The sequence below is a fragment of the Macrosteles quadrilineatus genome, unplaced genomic scaffold, assembly GCF_028750875.1.
Source record: "Macrosteles quadrilineatus isolate MER2022 unplaced genomic scaffold, UCM_ALF_1.0 Scaffold_6__1_contigs__length_79288215, whole genome shotgun sequence".
NCBI lineage: Eukaryota > Metazoa > Arthropoda > Insecta > Hemiptera > Cicadellidae > Macrosteles > Macrosteles quadrilineatus.
The window spans coordinates 17,145,118-17,164,945 of NW_026542599.1; the positions used below are offsets into that span (position 1 = coordinate 17,145,118).

Sequence of the window (19,828 nt, forward strand, 5' to 3'; positions counted from 1 at the left end):
GCAAAATGTTTGACAAAAAGTTAGTGTCACCGGAAGGATTCGATCTGGATACCCAAAGGTGGTCCTAGACATATATTTAGGGGGGGCGGTCATCACGCGGGTGGCCCGGGGGTATGGAATACCCCCCCAACAAAGGGGGGTCTGTGGGTTCCCCCCGGAAGAAAATTGGAAATAACGTGCTAAAATGAGTGGTTTATTAGCTATTTTGAGGACCTAGCTTGTTCAAGCTTCCCAGCTTATTTAAAGTCAAAGAAATTTAAAAAATAATAAACTTGTACTGTTTTTGCAATATTGAGACTTGTGGTTTTAATTACTAGGGGATACAGCAAAATTACAACACATTCAAACATTATTGATTTACAAAAATGCCCTTTCAACTAATGCCGATGTGCATGCTAAACAGAATATGTCCAAAATCAGACCAAGATTTTGAACCAGAGAACTTATTTTATCTAAGAAGTGTTTATAAACTTGCACCCAACACACACGATTGCTACTGCATTATACTATGTACAATTCAAGTTTTCAATCATCTAGAGGTTAAAATGATATGAATGATAACATTATATGCCGAAAATTCAATAAAAAAGAAAGGATGCGGCCGAACGTCGAACGCCAGCATCGCGGACACTGACACTCTAGACTAGACACTACCGTTGCCGTATGGCTGAAAACCGGTGACACTTTTGGCAATAGTGTCGACGGAGTTTTGTTTTTATTATTTTAGAGTACATTTTTCATGATTTTGTGCTTTACTGTTTGGTTATATAACTATAGGAGACCAGTTATTGTTTATGATAAGATGAGTGAAACAAGGTTTTAAATGAGTGAAATATCAAGAAACAAATTGTAAACAAAACATGACATCTACAGTGCGCCGGACAGAACTAACGATAAAATTGTCTTCAGCTGTTTCGATAAGTATGGGAAATCCGAAATCTACTAAAGGGAGTATGTTTTATCATATGATTTGATGAGTATTATACAATTTTGGTTTAACACTGCTAGATAACCGTATTTGACCATCAATACAACTTGACATCCCATCCCTATGTAAAATTTGTAGCTAGATTTTTTTATTAAAATCGTCGTAGTTTATGTGAGCCACCGACAGATTACACGCTGATCTAAATTACTAAATTCTTTCGAATGTACAAACTTGTTTACCAAGTCAAACTTAGGGATGACTTGACTTTGGTGGGCTATAGGAACTGTTATGGTTATGACCCATCAACCTGGTCAGCAACAAAAAACAAGGCATACAATAGAATTTTTGACACTAGCGCATTCTGTGACTGGTTCACAAAACTACGTTATTTTTTTAATAAAATGTCAATACATCTAATTAATCGTTTAAATGGGGTCTACTTCATTATCCATCAGCATAGATAAAATCATACTCCCTTAGTAGATTTATCATTCTTATGAGACAGATGAAGCCAATTTTATTGTTAGTTTTGTACCCGGTGCACTCTAGAGGTCGTGTTTTGATTACAATAATTTTCTTGTTGTTTCAGTAATTTAAAACCTCGTTTAACCAAATAAACATAATCATAAATCAACTCGTATCCTAGTTATATAGCTATCCTAGTAAAGCACAAATCATGACATTACCCCTAAATTAAGAAAGACAAAATTTATTCACCGACACTAACATCACAGACAAGGGAAACAAACAACCTTAGTCAATGCTAACACCTAGTGTCACCGGACATAAACTAGACACGAAAAACTAGCTTAAAAAGTCAAATGAAAACTATTGAAAATGTAAAGCCTATATTATATTGATGAAACAAGTTTTACACCAATACAAAGTAGTTTTACCCTTTTGTAAATTACTTCAAAGCCCATTTTTCAATCGTTGAAAATGGTGAAAACACATATCTTACAGGTACCTATTCAAAATTACTTTAAAAAAATGTAGTTGTTGGACATATTTTTCTAACACCCTTGAACAAGTTACCTGGAAAAAGGTAGAGGTAGGTGACAACTAAAAATCTTTCCAGTGAGGAAACCCTGGTACAGGCATAGATTAAAGGAGTAGACAAGACATAAATAGACAGATAATATATACAGTATAAATGGTATACAGCGTACAGCAACCAATTAAACACATAACTTAAAATTGGATTACCCATCCAAGGTAAACTATCTTCAATTCACATCATAGTTTCATTTATTTATTTATTATTATTTTTATTTATTTTTGAACATAAACGGCAAACACCATTTTACAATTAGGTTTTAACAAGATAGCTAGCTATGAATAGCTTTCATAATCATTAAATTTTAGGTACGGTAACATGAACACACAATTCAATTTTTTTTAAAATCTACCAGTAGGTACTTATTATAGTATGATTTATATTTGAAAATATTATCACCTAACTTACTACAACAAACAGGTGTAATCATATGTTTTTATATTTCCTAAGTTTGAGTTTGAGTTACTTGGGCTGGAGCTTGATGACATTGTTGAAATTTGTGTGTAATTGGCTTTGTATAGTTTTGTCTTTTGTGAATTTTATTTAAGTAAAAATAGTATCAAAATGAGAGAAATTGTACATCTTCAAGCAGGACAGTGTGGTAATCAAATTGGTGCTAAGGTAAATAGATGTTATTTATTTCACCAAAACCAATAATGTGTTATTTGGAATAGTTTCTTTTACAACTCATAGACCTACCTAATTTCAGAAACTAAGACCATAACAGTAAAAAAACTATTCTCTTCACTAATAGTGTTATATGTAAATGAATGTTGAAAATGGTTCAGTTTATAGTTTGTAGCTCTGTCTATGGATATACACTCTGTCCAAAAAACAAATAGAATACCAAGACAAAATGGGAGTATCTGTAGATTTTGGTTGACCTAAAAAAAACTAATATGCTTGATGGTATTGGCTAAAATAGAGTAGACAAAGCCCAACGCCATACTAAATATTTTTTTACACATTTTTGGGTTAAAAAACAATTAATTAGTTCCTAGGCAGCACTCAGAGCTAAGCCGAAGAGCGCTGTTGCCATGTCGGGAAACTTTGTCCCCAGTCGGTTATGGCCTGGCCAACTCAGCAAGCATTCCCTCGCCTCACACCAGCAGCCCAAGATGAACGGATTATCCCTGCACCCTTGCTATACAAGAGTCCAGTGTTGCGATTATAGGATTTGGGATTCAATGAAAAATTCAATTCAAATTATTTCAATTGATTGGAATCAATATTATTTAAGAGCTGGTACTTTCCAGTATAGATCCTTTTAGGTAATCAGTGTGTTTTAGTAAACAATTGCCTTTAATGTAATAATTTACTCATATATGCTTGCTAATTTTTTGGCTAACTACAAAAACTAATAAAAAATATGGCGTATTTTTTACAATAACTTTAGTTCCTTATGTTTTCAGTTTTGGGAGGTGATTTCTGATGAACACGGAATTGACCCGACAGGAACTTATCATGGCGACTCAGATTTGCAGTTGGAGAGAATCAATGTTTATTATAATGAAGCAACAGGTATTTATAAAATATAATAAAACTATAACAAAATCTAGTTCTCATTGTTAACGGTCTGATATTTCAATTAACATGTATTCAGTCCCAAAGAAAAAGAGGAAGAAGGAAGCAATTAAAAGTTATACATTTCTAAACTTAAAATGTTCAAGTATCTCCTCAATGCACATTTGAATACACAAAAACATGTTTCAAGGATGTGTATTGTATGTTGATTGTTGATATCTTAAATTTATCATAATAGGTGTCAAAATCTTCTACTGATTGTGAATATAAGGTTCCATAGGGGAAGCTGGGGGGACTGGAGGGTACAGATAATAACCCACAGAAAAAAGGGGCTCAGGGGTAATCCCCCAGAAAATGTTTGTTACTAAATTTAATAAATTTGCTTTAATGTATCATAAATTTATTTTTTTTGTACCCTGTTAACGTAGGGTCTTATAAGGGAGGCTTGGGCCCCCTTTGCCAATGTTAATGGAACCCCATTCCGTTTTCCATGCCTATGCCCACAGAGAAGTAAGGTAGAAAACACACAATTATAATGGTACACCTAAGTAATGTCAAGCACTAGTTGCTAATGTATAGGGAAAAGTCCAACATCCCCCCTCACCTTTGTGTATTACAATGCTCATGGTGGAAAACCCTGTTCCCTGAGCGATAAGAATTTGCTCAGTGATCGCCTTTTGTGCTTTTCCTTGCTCGTCACATAAGTATATTTTTGGCACATTTTACTAGAGCTGAAAGCGCACAGTCGTCCCATAAATAAGTTTTCTCTTTTCTGTACCTTATTTCTCTGTAAGCCTGACTGAGGGTGTGGCGTACAGGATCATTAGCAATTTTGTTTAGTGCTCTGCTCTGTTGGTCTCATGTATAACTACTTCCAAAACCACTGGAACACAGTACAGTACATTATTCATGAATAATTCATCTCCATTGCATGACAAATATTTTTAACATTTCCACACACTTATCCACATAGCGCATTGCCTGTCCATCAGACAACCGCATGGAATGTGTTAAAAATTTAAGCGATCCAGTGAAAAGTCAGTTATATTTTCCAGGAGGAAAGTACGTTCCCAGAGCAGTGCTCGTAGACCTGGAGCCCGGCACCATGGACTCTGTGCGCTCTGGGCCGTTTGGCCAGATATTCCGGCCAGACAACTTTGTGTTTGGCCAGAGCGGAGCTGGCAACAACTGGGCCAAGGGGCATTACACGGAGGGCGCAGAGCTGGTGGACTCTGTACTGGATGTTGTACGCAAGGAGGCCGAGGGATGTGACTGTATACAGGTATGTGTCACACTTAATTGTTGTACTCCTAAAGACTATCATTCTCGCTTCAAGGATTTTGTAAAGACAAAATTTGCTAAGAATTTTCAGTGGTTATTCCTCTCTAAAACTATTATACTCCCTAAGACATTCCACCAATAGTCCGTGGGTTTTAATAGTTTGGAAATTTATTAATTAGGTCGGAGACAACCTTATGCTGAGGTCATTTATGTAGCCTACACGCACTCAAAACCAATTTAAGAACAAAATGTTTTTCTTTGATGACAGTTCAGATTTGTAATTAATGTTAATAGAAATCATAGTATATCTTGCTGTAACATTAAATTTACTATCCTCTAGTGGTAGACAGGTAGCATGGATAAGTCCCAATCACTTCAATGATATTGATGTTTATTCACTTGAACTCAAATTCAAAAGACATGTTACAACCAAAATAAATTCTTTCTTCAAAAATAAGACTACATTAAATAAACCGTTGGCTATATTAGACCCCAAAACAAAATAAATGTGTGGATCTTACTTTAAACTGTGACATTATCAGTGGTTAGGCTCCCCTGGGCTGTTCTTACTGCTACTCATAGCTATTGGCAATCACCATGGCAGTATATAAGGCAATTAATTCACCTTGAATCTCGTCTGAAACATTACCCAATATACAAATAAAATGTATTCTAAACAAGGTCTAACCTGAAAATAACACATGGCTATTTAAATATTGACCCTTTAAACATTATTAAACATTAGTAAAACATTGTTCGTTTGTAATACATTAAGACATCAAATAATTATAGTGATTCAGGTATTAATATAGCCACTTATTTAAATATTTCTCAAAAGGATAAAATAAGCAAAAATTAGAGTAAAATCACATGAGGACTCAACTGGTTATTACGCTATAAGCCGTTCATTGATAACTAAAACTAAAATCTTTCTTTGACAGAACCTAGGGGACCTGTAAAACGTAATCACAAAACATAATTTTCAATAATACTTAAATCTAAAATTAATTAAAATAATTTCGTACCTTGTCGACGAGTTCCCAACAAACTTAGCCCAGTGCTGACCTTCCACTGACCTATCTAACGGCTAGTTTTTAAATTATCAGTGGTACCACAATATAAGGCAAAATACTCTGCTATTCCCTCTCAGTCAACACTGCACTAGTGAACTAAGCTAGAAATTAATACTTTATTTCCTTCTTGTACATAAACAGTAAATTGCTTCAATTTTTTTTACTATATTTATTCCCTGAATAGTACACAATTCAATTATTTTCATATCATATTAGATTACATTCAAGGCTGGATTTAGCATTTTGGCGCCCCTTGGCCCAATAAAAACTCCGGCCCATTGTCTGGTTAACATTTTTTTACTGAAAACCTTTAAAAAGAAATATTGGGTGTATATGTTAATTGCTTTAACTCCGCTCCACAATGCAATTCATTGTGAGTTTATTTAAGAGAAATTTACTTGGTTCTGGCCTTAAAAATGCTGACTTAAACACTTTTGCAATTGCAAGCCGTGGGCTTCAAATGTCAGGCACACAAATCATGAACTCTGTACAGAAAGTCAGTATGTGATGCTATATAGATTAAACATAACCCCTTTGTAGATTTTTCATCCCTATAGATCAGCTGAAGGCAATTCTTGTTATTTCGGTTATTTTAAACCTATAATTAAACCAAAACGAGTTGATCTAATCATAAAACTAGCTCGACCCATGGGTAACAAGAAAAAATTAAAAGTGATTTAAATTAAAATGGGTTTGTTACAATTGAAATCGATTAGTATCTATTAGTATTATTAGTATATATTAGTATATATTAGTATATTAGTATATATTAGTATCTATTAGTATATATTAGTATATAGTGAAAGTTCTTATGTCTCATCCTCAGCTGCTTCTTAACAGAACTTGGACAAAGCTGCAGGGATCATGTTTTAAAGCTTCAGTATATATGCTGAAGCTGATCTTACCTTTGAAAATACCCTTATCTTTTTGCATAACAAATCTCTGTGCTAAACTGATTAACATTCCATCTATTTAACAAAATCTTACTCCACGTTTTGTAATTGTCACCAGGGTTTCCAGATGACTCACTCCCTAGGTGGAGGCACTGGGTCAGGCATGGGTACTTTGCTCATCTCCAAGATCAGGGAGGAGTATCCTGACAGAATCATGAACACATTCAGCATCGTTCCTTCACCAAAAGTAAGTTCTGGGACATCAGTATTTTCTTCTCAGACTAGATTAATACTCACCTATAGACATATGCAAGCTGTAACATTTGAGATAATCTGGAGCATATTCTCTGTTAATGAAAAACTTATTAACCTTAAAGCCCTTTGTTAAATACTAGATAAATGATGATTTTGTGAATGGTTTTTTTACAAATTATATTATCATCTCAATTTGGACTGTTGGAATTGTTCACCAACACAAAATTGCTTAACGCTTATGCTGACAGAAACACAGATCAAGAATATGTCAAAGGTATTTGATTCATAAAATGCAGACCCATGATTAGTTGTGCCTCTCACAGATTCACTGGCCTCATTACCGGTACCTTCCACTCAAGCAATGTACATATTTGGTCCAGGGCCGGATCTAGACAATTTTTGAGTGGGGGCAAACTAAAATTTGCCGCCCCTCCCCCCCCTTCACCCACAACAAAAAATCCCTCACAAATTAAACAAAAATGGAATAGGTAAACTACAAATAAATTAAGAAAAGTTGACATAGTTTTTATAGTATTATAATTTATACAAATATTCACACTATAAATAACAATGGTATGTAGGTAGTAGGAGTATAGACTTTAGATGTGTCACAACTTAATCTCTAATGATTACTTTACGACTCTTTTTGGAGGCAAATTCTTTGATCACTTTATCAAAGCTAATGTTTGAGGCTTGTTATACTTACCATTTTTTGCAGTTGCAGTGTTTTTATAAAACAGGTCAATTTTCCGTGTCTTTGATAATACATCGTCTTACCTCTTCTTCTTTTCTTTAGCTGATTTTTTGTACTGTGCTCCACTAAGCCTTTTTCGACCATCCATGTTATATTAAACAACAAGGCAACAGTAAAAAGAAGTAAACATTACATTATTACCAGTGCGATAACAGATGATAATTATGTATAATTATCATTTTATAGTTTATAATTTTTTCTTTATGTTAGTTTAATGACGCTATTTAAGACATATTGTCTAAACTTGAATAAAGAATATTTGATTGATTGATTGATTGATTGATGTAGACGATATACATGTAGAAGGAAAAAACTAGACGACAGCAGAAAACACGGAATACAGTAGTTGCACTACGCAACACAACAAAAGACGCAGGAGTTTTGATATAAACAGTACAAGTCACAACGTGAACTTTTCAAGCGTGAACCTGTGCGCTGATAGCGAGTGGTGTGGAAGGGGAGCGGTGCGTTCCTATGTAGAGTGGGAGAGGGAGGGGGGGCGGCGGCACGGGGCACGGCAGTGAGGCCAGGGCGGCATGGCGCCTTGACTGGGATGGCGATCAGCTGAAATTGTAAACAAACTTTGCTGTGCTGCTAACTATGCTATGAGGGCTCTCAGTGTTTTCTAATCTGTTGCAATTTATATTGATTGCTATTGTAAAATTGTTGTTTATGCAGTTTTGAAATTACTTAATTGACGTTCCTTATGACGTTTGGCTCATTAAAAACTTTTACAAACTGTATTAAACAAATTTTCTGCAACCAGAAATTTGCCGCCCCTCAACCCTGCCGCCCGGGGCAACCGCCCCCTCTGCCCCCCCCCCTTGTTCCGGCCCTGATTTGGTCTTAGGTCCTTCCCAACAACTTGACCACATACAAACTCCTTATCAGTTTAGTAGAATAAAAAAAAAATAGATTTGGTTGAACCATCACAATCTCGCTGCTATTCTGGCTGGGTGGGCAATGTCTAAGCCTTAGACTATTTGGCTACATGACCATACCAAGGAATTTGACAGTCCACAATCCCAGAGCGAAATGAGAGCTCAGGGAGATCAATTTTATGTTATTCAGCCAATCTCTTTGAATTGCCCATATAGTTATAGTACAACCCATGCTACACCCATCTAGTAAAAAGACTGTTTAGTAAAGGCTTTGTTTTTACAATGAAGTACTATAAATGAGTTGTTCGAATAGTGTAGGTAAGCTGATTTACGTCTGTTCTGTACAGGTATCCGACACAGTAGTGGAGCCTTACAACGCAACACTGTCTGTTCACCAGTTGGTGGAGAACACTGATGAAACATTCTGTATTGACAATGAAGCTCTGTACGACATCTGCTTCAGAACTCTGAAGCTCACTACACCCACATACGGTGATCTGAATCATCTAGTGTCAGCAACAATGTCAGGAATAACCACTTGCCTGAGATTCCCCGGACAACTCAACTCTGATCTGCGGAAACTTGCAGTGAATATGGTGCCGTTCCCAAGATTGCATTTCTTTGTCCCCGGCTTTGCTCCTTTGACTTCCAGAGGAAGCCAGCAATACCGAGCTTTGACAGTTCCGGAGCTCGTTCAACAAATGTTTGATGCTAAGAATATGATGGCTGCTTGTGACCCCAGGCGTGGAAGGTATCTGACTGTCGCAGCCATATTCAGAGGAAGAATGTCGATGAAAGAAGTAGATGAGCAAATGTTGAATGTTCAGAACAAGAACTCTACGTACTTTGTGGAATGGATTCCCAACAACTGTAAGACGGCTGTGTGTGATATTCCTCCTAGGGGATTGAAGATGGCATCGACATTCATTGGCAACACAACGGCTATCCAAGAGTTGTTCAAACGAGTGTCTGAACAGTTTACCTCGATGTTCAGAAGAAAGGCGTTCTTGCATTGGTACACTGGAGAAGGCATGGATGAAATGGAGTTTACTGAAGCTGAGTCTAACATGAATGATTTGGTCTCGGAATACCAACAGTACCAAGAAGCCACAGCAGACGAGGAGGGAGAATACGATGAAGATGAAGAAGGAGATGAAGCCTAAATGTTAAATTCTTGTTCTTTTGGTCAGAATTTGTTTAATCTATTTTTAGTGCTACCGGTATCTGAATGTATAATCTATCTGTTTGAATATTATTGCTGTAATTACAATCAATTGTGACTTGTTTTGAGAAGTCTGATTGTATTGCTTACCTGATCTGGATTCCATACATTTCACTATGAAGTATTTGAAAGATTGAAATTTGTATCTTGTTACTAAATAGCTTTAGCACAGACTAATAAGCTATCAATTTAACTTGAGATTTTTGAACTGCATGCACTAAATCTTGTAACAAAGGTTACTGTGTGTAAACTAAAAAGTGACAAATGCTTGGTTTCAGGATCAAATCATAAAGAATATACCATAAACTTCTACTGATGCCGTCTAGTGTTGATTATAACTAGACCTCTAAGCAGGTAAACTTCTAATGAGTGGCAACAACAGACCGGACTAAAATGGGATACAAACCTTATCCCTTCAAAATAGTGTTAGGAGTGTAGTGTCATGGCATTTCACAATAGAGGGTAGACCTCCTGTTAACCCACTGGCATTTCATCCAATCTCAGATGAGAGCGCTAATGTCACATTGGTTCAGACTTTAGTGGAAATTGCCGCGGCCAGTTAACAGTGACATGGTAGTTTGGTTTGCTAAGTGTGACATAACACCATTCGTTCAAATTTGTATATCCATCTGAATGTGAAAACTTAAGTAATTTTTGTCCGATTTTTATGAAATTTGTTTAAAGGTGCAAGTCGGATAAACTTGAATCAGTTCACGAACCAGCATGATTGGAGCAGGGAACCGGGGTTTTAGGGGTGGTTTTATGTGGGGTGAAAATTGGGTTTTCTCATTATTGACCCTCAAAACACATAATTTCTTAATTCCTCTCTAGACCTTTTTAAAGAGCTTAAAAAACAAATAATTTAGTATATCAAAGTTTTTTTACAATAATTATATTGGTAATGGAGAAAATTAAAAAAAAAATTTTAATTTAAAATTTTTATGTTACTCTTATGGTGAATATTGTATAATGTTGTATTGTTTAAAGTTTATGGATATATTTTGATCAAACTTGGCAAATTGATTTATTTTGTACTAAGTTATTATTTTACAAAAAACCACACTTTATTAGTTTTCTTGTAGCAGCAAACCTAGGTACTCGTTAAACTAATGTTATTTAAATACATTTAATTGAAAATCAATTCAGACAAATGGAAATTTGCTTAATCGGCAGGTTTGCTGCGGCAGGTATTTCTTTTTTATTTGGGGAATAGCTTGTGACTTTATTGTTGTTATGTAGTTTCATAGACAAAAAGAATTAAATATAGACTGTCAGCCGTGCTGTGGTTACCATGGTTACCATAGGTTCCGGCGCACACCGCTGTAGTTTACGTAGCGCGTACGCCGTAAATACATGGCGCTCCAAGCGGTGTGCGCCAGAAGCTATGGTAACCGCAGCACAGCTGACGGTCTATATTTAATTCTTTTTGTCTATGGTAGTTTGTAACTTTCTTGGTTAAAGGCTTTTAAAACTTGCTTTCACTAACATGCACCTACCTTTTGAACTAAGTTTTGTGACAACACCAGAAAAGTGAAAAATTACTATTTTCAAAAAATATATTTGAATTGATTCAGTGCGTGTAGTAATTGTTGATTCAAAAAATATAAACTTCAGTACCGGTACTAACATAGATAATTTTCATAAAATAACCACATCAACAGAAGTAATTGAGCTTTAATTTAATCTTCTTAAAATATTTGAGCTAAAATTGTTGGTTAAAAATAAAAATAAAATACTGTACTTAGTTTATTGTTATAAAACATATATATTTTTACAATTTTCCATAGCTATTAATAAGAAACCAAGAAACAAACAGAGTACAAATTTTAGGTACAGTATGAATACAATTAGAAATTCCACCTAGACATAAATCTCTCAATTTAAAATTTAACATCACAGAATTCTTTTTCCAATATTTTAAGAGTATTTTCAGGCAAAGAAAAAATATCAAACAAGAACTATACGGATGCACACAATAGACACTCTTTCAATCGCAATTAGATCAGGATCAACCATGAGATATTGTAAACACATAAACAGATCAAAATATCATTGTTGAAAATTGTACTTACAAAAACTCAATAAATTAATTTTTTGCTATAGATGTTTTTGAAATGGAAAAATTAAATGACAACTCAGTTTTCCAACAATTTGTTACAATATCCAAAACCCAACCAAAACAAAAATCTGACCATGCAAATTGTAAATGCTCCTGTCTTCTGTAAGAGTTGTTCAAAGTAAGAGCTTTAACCATCCAAATGTCCAGAGTGGCTACTGTAGATCCCAATAGTTCAAAGTTCAGCCTTGTGCCCTCTTCTGAGCCTCTTGCTCAAACTCCTTCATTAGCTTCCCGCTAGGATCCCACTTGTCCATCAGAGTCTTCCACTCCTGAGGGTAATCCTTTTGCATCTTCCTTATCACCTTGATGGCCTTGTCCTTCTGCGATTCCGAGCATTTGGCACACTTCGTCTTGATTGCATCTGGCAGCGCTCCTGAAACATTAGCGATTAGAGAGAATTTCGTGACAGGTTTTACAGATGAAACAATAAAAAATGGGGTTTTTTTAGACAAATCTGTGGTAGAATTGGTTATGAGGTGAATTATGAGGGCATGGGCTTCGTGGTTAAAGCGTGGGACTTCTGTTCCTGAGGTTCTGGGGTCAAATCCTGCTAAATCACCAATAGATTTTATATATGTTATAATGCCGCAACCCATAAGTTTAGCGTAAGGAAATGTGATAAAAATTCCAGGCTCGCCTAGTGTCCTAGTACAATAAAAGGGATTTTACTACATTGACTGTATAATAGTCAATAGTATGGTCAACGGTTATTGTCATATAAATATTTACATAGGATTTAGTTATAGCTTTAGCAGATACAACTAGATACAATCCATCCAAAAGTTGTCGCCAGTTTTTTAATCAAAATCGTTGTAGCTAATGTGAGCCACGAACAGATTAAATTAAATTACTAATTTCTGTTGAATACACAAACTTTTTCACCAAGTCAAACTGAACGACTCGTTGTCAGGTATAGCACAGTTATGACCCATCAACCACGTTCTTTTTTAATAAGAATGTCCAGATACCTAAGAACAATGTGAGGTAAAGAAATACTTTCTATCAACCTAAATTTTTATAATAGTTACATTTATTTAGTTATTTTATAATAGTTGTATTTAGTGGTCCATCAAGACCAATGGAATACAGCAATTTTTAATCGTTAGTAGCTGTGAAAAAAACAAATAAACAAAGCACAAAACACTTATTAGATCCTTTTATAGAACACTCATTAATTTAATCAAGTCAATCTAGCAATCAGAAAGATTACTTCCTTTTGCAGCCTTCTTCTCTCCTCAATTACCACTCAAACATATCTTTCAGGAAAAAAGTTCTTCTGGTAATCAACCGTAGATATTTGCATCGTCCTGCTACGAGTCCTTGGGCAAGTTGACCAATGTAATTACTATGTTTAACGTCAGTGGAGTTAACCTTGAATGAGTAGAGTTATGTAATGTGTAGGTAAATAAACTACTTTGACAATGACCTTCCAGTCTGATTTGCAAGCTCGGATTGAACCAGGCAAGTTTGTTATGAATGAGTGCTTTGATATCCATGCTAATGATTTGTATATATAGTATGTTTGCTGTGTCTAGAAACTCGCGTTTTGGAAGGCAAAAGCATGGTTATGATTATTATGCTTGGCTTTAGAGGCCAACACTAGAAGCATGGAGGTGAGTCTGTGGTTGTAACAATTTTTGTTAAAATTATTTTGTATTTTGCATATGTGCAGTGGGCCCAGAAAGATTGTACCCATCTCCACCTACCTTGAGGGTGATTTTTTTCTCTTCTTTGCACCCTCAACAAACCTAAAAACTCTTGCGCTTTGTTGAATAAACGCGGCCCTACTGGTAGACAACTGATTTACCGATTTTTTTAAAGGGGGTTAAGTGAGTAGAACTTGAGTCTAAAGAGTTTGAGTGGGTATTGTGTTGTCCCCTTGCCGTGTGCAAAATACGAGGTTATAAAACGGGGATCGCTACACTCTACACGTATACTCCTGGAGGTCGTTCATCCCAAGTCCGGATCATCGCTAAAGAACACACGGCGTCACGTAGTATGGAGGTCTACTGGATTTCATACCAGCGGTAGAGTTTTAGAGGGATGCTGTAACAACTGGGAACAGAGTAGCAGAGGCCCACAACATCCTAGAGCCACTCTACCCTCCTCTGTCCCTAGGTCAACCATGTCCGAGGGACACCAGGAAGACCATCACTAGTTCAACACGAGTTATAGTGCTCTAACCATCGAAAGGTTTCTTGATCGGCCCTCGAGAATAGTCAGTAGCTTATTAATGGTTTTAAACTAGACCCAGCTATTCTGATGGCTTTTAATAAGATGATCCTGACTAATGACAAAGCTACACAGATCATCTCACTCCATGCTACTATCCTTCACTCATATTTAGGTTAAATTGTTGTTAGCAACACAGATTGTGACATCAAGGCAGCGATGTTTTAGGTTTATGCCTCGATAGTAAAACCAAAAACCACTTAAAATTTATACTATACAGGCGTAGTCTTCCTAACCAGAGCTGCCGTGTGAACCAAACTATTTTTATAAATAAATCCACTTTTATTGGAAGTTTCTTGATTCCTGATAAGAATAAGAATAAGAATATTTTATTTCCATTGATCTGTTTGTACAGAAATAGGACAAGTCAATTTGTTATACAATGTTATACAAATGTACCTAACATATAGCAAATAAAAATCAAACAAGACATTAATGTATTAAAAAGAAATACAAACTTGTGTATTAAAAAACTCCTCAAGTTTATAAAAGGGATTTTCTACAAGCCAGGTATACAATACAGATTTAAACCTGTTTAAAACCTCTCTTGCATTCTCAGGCAGCTTATTAAAAAAGTAAATGCAATTTAGTTTAAAAGAAGTTTTAGTTTTGGTAAGCCTATGTGGTACTATATCCAAATTCCCCCTACCCCTGGTATTATGATTATGAATATTTTGCCTAGTACGAAACATATTTAAGGTTGGTTTATCATAAACCAGAACTTGAAAGATGTTACAAGTTACATTTTGAAATACAAAACATGTTGCTAATGATTAAAATATGCTATTAATGAAGCATTGACTTGAAGACATTTGTTTGACAAAAGAAGTCGTGTTGAACATGTGTTTACTTCATAAACAAAAAGAATTAAATATAGACCGTCAGCCGTGCTGCGGTTAAAACATAGGTTCTATTGGTTCTGGTTTGGTGCACACCGCTGGGAGCGCCGTGTCCGTGTAAAGTAATGCGTACGCCGTAACTACATGGTGCTCCCAGCGGTGTGCGACAGAATCTATGGTATGGTAACCGCATCACGGCTGACAGTCTATAGTTAATACCGGTTTCTTTTATAATATTCGTGGGCTTAAAATAGATTTTTCATCATACTGCAGCAAAAACAGCCGTTTCTAATGCATGTATTGCGGGTATAAAGTAGCATTTTTACACTATAGAGAGTAAAACGAGTTTTTCCTCCAGTCACCCGACAAAGTGGGCTTCCTTGCACAGAAAGCCTTTACTTTGGCGCACACCAGTATTCCAACCAAACTACACAAACAGCGTGCTTTTATTATGCACGTAATCCGTGTACGCTTGAAAATAAGTTGGCAACACAAAGATATTACGGATACGATCAGCTGGTGCAGCGTTTCCCATTTCATTCAATGTTTGGATTTAACCTAACCTAAAAACGTGTTGCACAGTTCGTGTTTGAAAGACTAATTATTTATACTAGTGGTCGTCCAGTGGTCGAAACTCGACCTAAAATATCCAATGTACAGGCTTCTCTATTTTCACCCCACGCTGTAAATAAAACATGTGATTGTAATTTCTTCCATTTGTTTTGATTTTCTGTTTATATTTTGTTGTTATTTCGTCGCCAACATGGCAACCCATAAAGCCCATGTTAATTTTTTTTTAAATTTCAAATCCATTTTTTGTGCTTATATTTGAGCCTATTTTAATTTTTAAAGGGATTCTGCACTTCTACAGGAAAATATCTTTCTAAAGGTATGCGTAGATTTTCCCTGCGATGCACACGAGCTGAGAAAAAAGGGTTTAAAGAAACATGCTTGCCTATTAATATATAGACGAGAGGTCGTCCAGTGGTCGAAACTCGACCAAAAATATGTAATGTACTCACTTATCTATTTTCACCCCACACTGTAAATAAAACATGTGATTGGAGTTTCCTCCATTTGTTTTGATTTTCTGTTTATATTTCGTTGTTATTTCGTAACCAGCATAGCAACGCATAAGATCCATGTTAATTTTTTCAAATTTTTAAACTTATTTTTTGTGCTTATCTTTGAGCCTATTTAAATTTATAAAGGGATTCTGCACACCTACAGGAAAATAGCTTTCCAACGGTATGCGTAGATTTTCCCTACGATTCACACGAGCTGAGAAAAAAGGTTTTAAAGAAACATGCTTGCCTATTAATATATAGACGAGAGGTCGTCCAGTGGTCGAAACTCGACCAAAAATATGTAATGTACTCACTTCTCTATTTTCACCCCACGCTGTAAATAAAACATGTGATTGGAGTTTCTTCCATTTGTTTTGATTTTCTGTTTATATTTCGTTGTTATTTCGTCACCAGCATGGCAACGCATAATATCCATGTTAATTTTTTCAAATTTTTAAACTCATTTTTTGTGCTTATCTTTGAGCCTATTTAAATTTATAAAGGGATTCTGCACACCTACAGGAAAATTGCTTTCTAACGGTATGCGCAGATTTGCCCCACGATGCACACAAGCTGAGAAAAAAGGTTTTAAAGAAACATGCTTGCCTATTAATATATAGATAGATAGATAGATAGATAGATAGATGATTTATATAGCAACTGTTGGAAAAAAATAATGTGTAACACGAGGTTCGCCCACTAATTACACAAATAACTATTTAGCCCATAAATAGTACAAATCAGCTGTTGTCAAGTATCGATTGTTTAATCTTATGAAGCTTATTGTTTTTTAGTTCGATATATCGATAGTATAATGTACACAAATACATTTAATAAGTTAACCCCTTCCACAGAAACAATTTTTATAAAAAAATTCAAAACTATCCTTGATTCATGGTTAAAATTAAAATGTGTTTACTCGGCAAGTCCTTGGAGGTTTTAGAAGTTTTTAAGTGATTTATGGCCAAGGTTCCAGTAATGTATTCCATGTCCATGTTAAATATTTGTTTGTTTTAACGATAAAATGTCATTTTATAAGATCCCTACTGCTGTATTATCTACTATATTATTTTTGACAATGCAAATTGCTTTGTAACCGAAAGACAATAAAGAGATTTTGATTTGACCAGGCTAGTTGCTGTATTCTACAGAAAAAAGGGGCTTGATTAAACTTCTACTGTATTCCGATTCCAATGGCACAAATGAGATTGGAATAGTCCTATCTAGTTCTTTCCAGTAAAAAACCATGAATAAAAAAACTTACTTTTCAGCTCCTGTCCCTCAGGAGAGCACGGTTTCCTGTCGGTCAAGCACTGCACATAGTTATTCACCAGCCGCTTGCTGCTCAGTATCTTGTCCAGGTCTAGGTTGTCGTACTTGTTGGTGTAGGCTCGTTGCGCATGCGTCGACACCACACATGCGCACAGCAACACCGCGGCACACAACGTTGCTGAAGAAGTCATCTCTACTCAATGACTCCTGGGGCGTCCACCGCCTTATATACTCCAAGGTCATACCGCCTCCTGGATTACAGGAATTACAGTACATGGAAGCCGTGACTTTCCGGACAGGCTGGAAAGTACTGCAAATTTGTTTGTTTGCAGTCGTTTTGTTGTGGAGAACTTGCTTTTAAAGTTTTTTGTATTTTGAACGTTAAGTCAATGCTAGTAAGCATTTCACTAAATTAAAATTGTATTTGTTGTAAGAATTTGATTCCGACCACCAAAGCCAACAAAACACAGTTGGTAACAACATTTCTTCTGCGTCCTTAACTCCTTGCAAAGCGCAAGTTAGCAATCCACCTACTAAAATAGTAAAAAAACCTTACAACAAAAATAAACTGTTTTAGTTGCTATACAATCTCCCTCTTCTAATTGATCGTAACGGACCCTGGCTTAGGTTGGATATTCTAAAAGGCCTCCGTAGTAAACCTTTGAACTAAAAGTCCTAATAAACTAGCCAGTTACAATATTATGGGTGATTGAATCGGTTTTGATTTTGGCATAGGGGGTTAATCACAGTGGTGCTTTAATCTGGGATCGTTTCAGAGTCTGGCAGAGCTTTGGTCTCCGAGGTCTCAGGTTTAAATCCTGCCAATGACGAATTGCTTTATTCACATGTGATAACGCCACGACACTCTTTTGTCCTAGTCCTAATGTGTAAAGCTGTTCCGGAATAAAACCTAGCGTCCTTGGACGTGAAGACAGGTAATAAAAAACTCCACTTGTAATTTCGGTACAGTAGTGGCTTGTCAAACAGAGTGACGTATGTCACAGCACCGGAAGGAAGACATACGGCAGTCGGATCACGCACGATGACCTTGGGACTTTATCAGCACCTGTTCAAGGTCACAGAGGCAACGCACAAGTCTTAGTCTTGTAGTATCTTAATCTGTCATTGTTGCAGACTTTCGCACTATTATCCATGTTTACTGGTGTATTTACGTCGTAATATTAGTTCCGGGATATAATCACGCACTTCGAGACAGCTAGAGTAATTATAACACGCAAGGTTTATAAAACAAATAAAAAATAGTCACTAGAGGTTTCTTTCTTGCGACTTTTCCAACGACCTTTTGTCATAACTAACTTATGTGAAAGAGTTAAATATCGTATGTATGTAAATGTAACCGCTTTTATACTCAAAGCATACATAGTTGGGTGAATCACTTGATTTTTAGTGTGTTTATTCTGATGTGTTAGTTTACCTTAAAATTTTGGTACTAGCATTTTTATATTGTATGTATGTCCCAATATTTTGGTGGTTTTAGGGGAAGAAATCTATCGCCTCCACTTGAACATTACTGTACTTTTAAAATAATAGCTTAACAAAGCAACATACATTGAATAGGTAGAAAAAAGTTGGAACTGCTCCTCAAACTGCCTACATGTGAACGAAGTATAAGATGTTTGTAAGTGCTATAGTATGCTATAGCTATTAAAACTTACTCTTGTAGTTTTGTATGATTATCAAATTAGGTATACATAAAAATTGTATTTTACATTAGTTGATAATTTTGTGAGTGCAGCTGCAGCACCTCAATTGAACTGGTTCTTTCTGATAAATTGGCTAAATACCATAGATTAAACCTTTAACCTATGCTAAAACCATAGATAAAACATACAAACGTAACATGGGTTTGCAATGTCTTCTTCACGTCGTGCTTCGTTTGTTAAAATCTCTATGATCGAGAACAGCTGTCCCCAGTTTCGAACCATGAAATAACCCCACCCCAGCAAACCTGCAGACTTTCCATTCGCCTGATTTGATTTTTACCAAAATATTTCCTTAAAATATCATATTTATTTCCTATTTTAACAACATTAGGCTTGTGTTTGGGTTGAGTACTTGGGTTTGCTGCTAGAAGAAACGCAATAAAGTGTGTTTTTTGTTAAATTTTAATCGTTTAGTATGAAATAATACTTGCCACAATATCATACACCAAAACATGCCCAACAAGCAAGTGACAGTTTTACATTCTCTCCAAAAGAGTATTATGTACATTTTAAATATAGAAGTTTTGTAAATTTACTTAAATAGAAGAATTAAATTGACAAAAATATCATATTTGCATGACTTCAAATATTCTTGGGTTTCAAATAACAAAGTAATAAACCATCAGAGCTTTTACATTTACGAGAAGCAATTTCTTCGAAAACTAATCAACAAAGCAGTACGTCGGGCCCGCCCCTTGTTTTTCTGA

General features: G+C 35.7%; 2 protein-coding genes across 2 annotated transcripts; one reads left to right on the forward strand and one right to left on the reverse strand.

Moving 5' to 3' along the window:
- The first annotated feature begins 2,451 nt into the window (after positions 1-2,451).
- LOC128996406 (tubulin beta chain-like) lies at positions 2,452-9,939 on the forward strand. The gene is made up of 5 exons (XM_054421726.1): positions 2,452-2,606; positions 3,398-3,506; positions 4,565-4,791; positions 6,875-7,003; positions 8,994-9,939. The coding sequence occupies exons 1-5, from the start codon at positions 2,550-2,552 to the stop codon at positions 9,807-9,809; spliced, it is 1,338 nt and encodes a 445-aa protein (XP_054277701.1). The 5' UTR covers positions 2,452-2,549; the 3' UTR covers positions 9,810-9,939.
- Positions 9,940-11,522: 1,583 nt separating this feature from the next.
- LOC128996172 (ejaculatory bulb-specific protein 3-like) lies at positions 11,523-17,590 on the reverse strand. The gene is made up of 2 exons (XM_054421309.1): positions 17,390-17,590; positions 11,523-12,360 (listed from the first exon to the last, which is right to left on the reverse strand). Exons 1-2 carry the CDS (start codon positions 17,586-17,588, stop codon positions 12,167-12,169), a joined length of 393 nt encoding a protein of 130 aa, XP_054277284.1. The 5' UTR covers positions 17,589-17,590; the 3' UTR covers positions 11,523-12,166.
- Between the last annotated feature and the right edge of the window lie 2,238 nt (positions 17,591-19,828).

Bases quoted from the DNA above. Each gene is read 5' to 3' on its own strand.
- LOC128996406 (XM_054421726.1), top strand. From the start codon at position 2,550: ATGAGAGAAATTGTACATCTTCAAGCAGGACAGTGTGGTAATCAAATT. The intron at 2,607-3,397 runs GTAAATAGATGT...TTATGTTTTCAG, and splicing joins GTAATCAAATTGGTGCTAAG to TTTTGGGAGGTGATTTCTGA. The intron at 3,507-4,564 runs GTATTTATAAAA...TATATTTTCCAG, and splicing joins TTATTATAATGAAGCAACAG to GAGGAAAGTACGTTCCCAGA.
- LOC128996172 (XM_054421309.1), bottom strand. From the start codon at position 17,588: ATGACTTCTTCAGCAACGTTGTGTGCCGCGGTGTTGCTGTGCGCATGT. The intron at 12,361-17,389 runs GTAAGTTTTTTT...CTAATGTTTCAG, and splicing joins TGAGGGACAGGAGCTGAAAA to GAGCGCTGCCAGATGCAATC.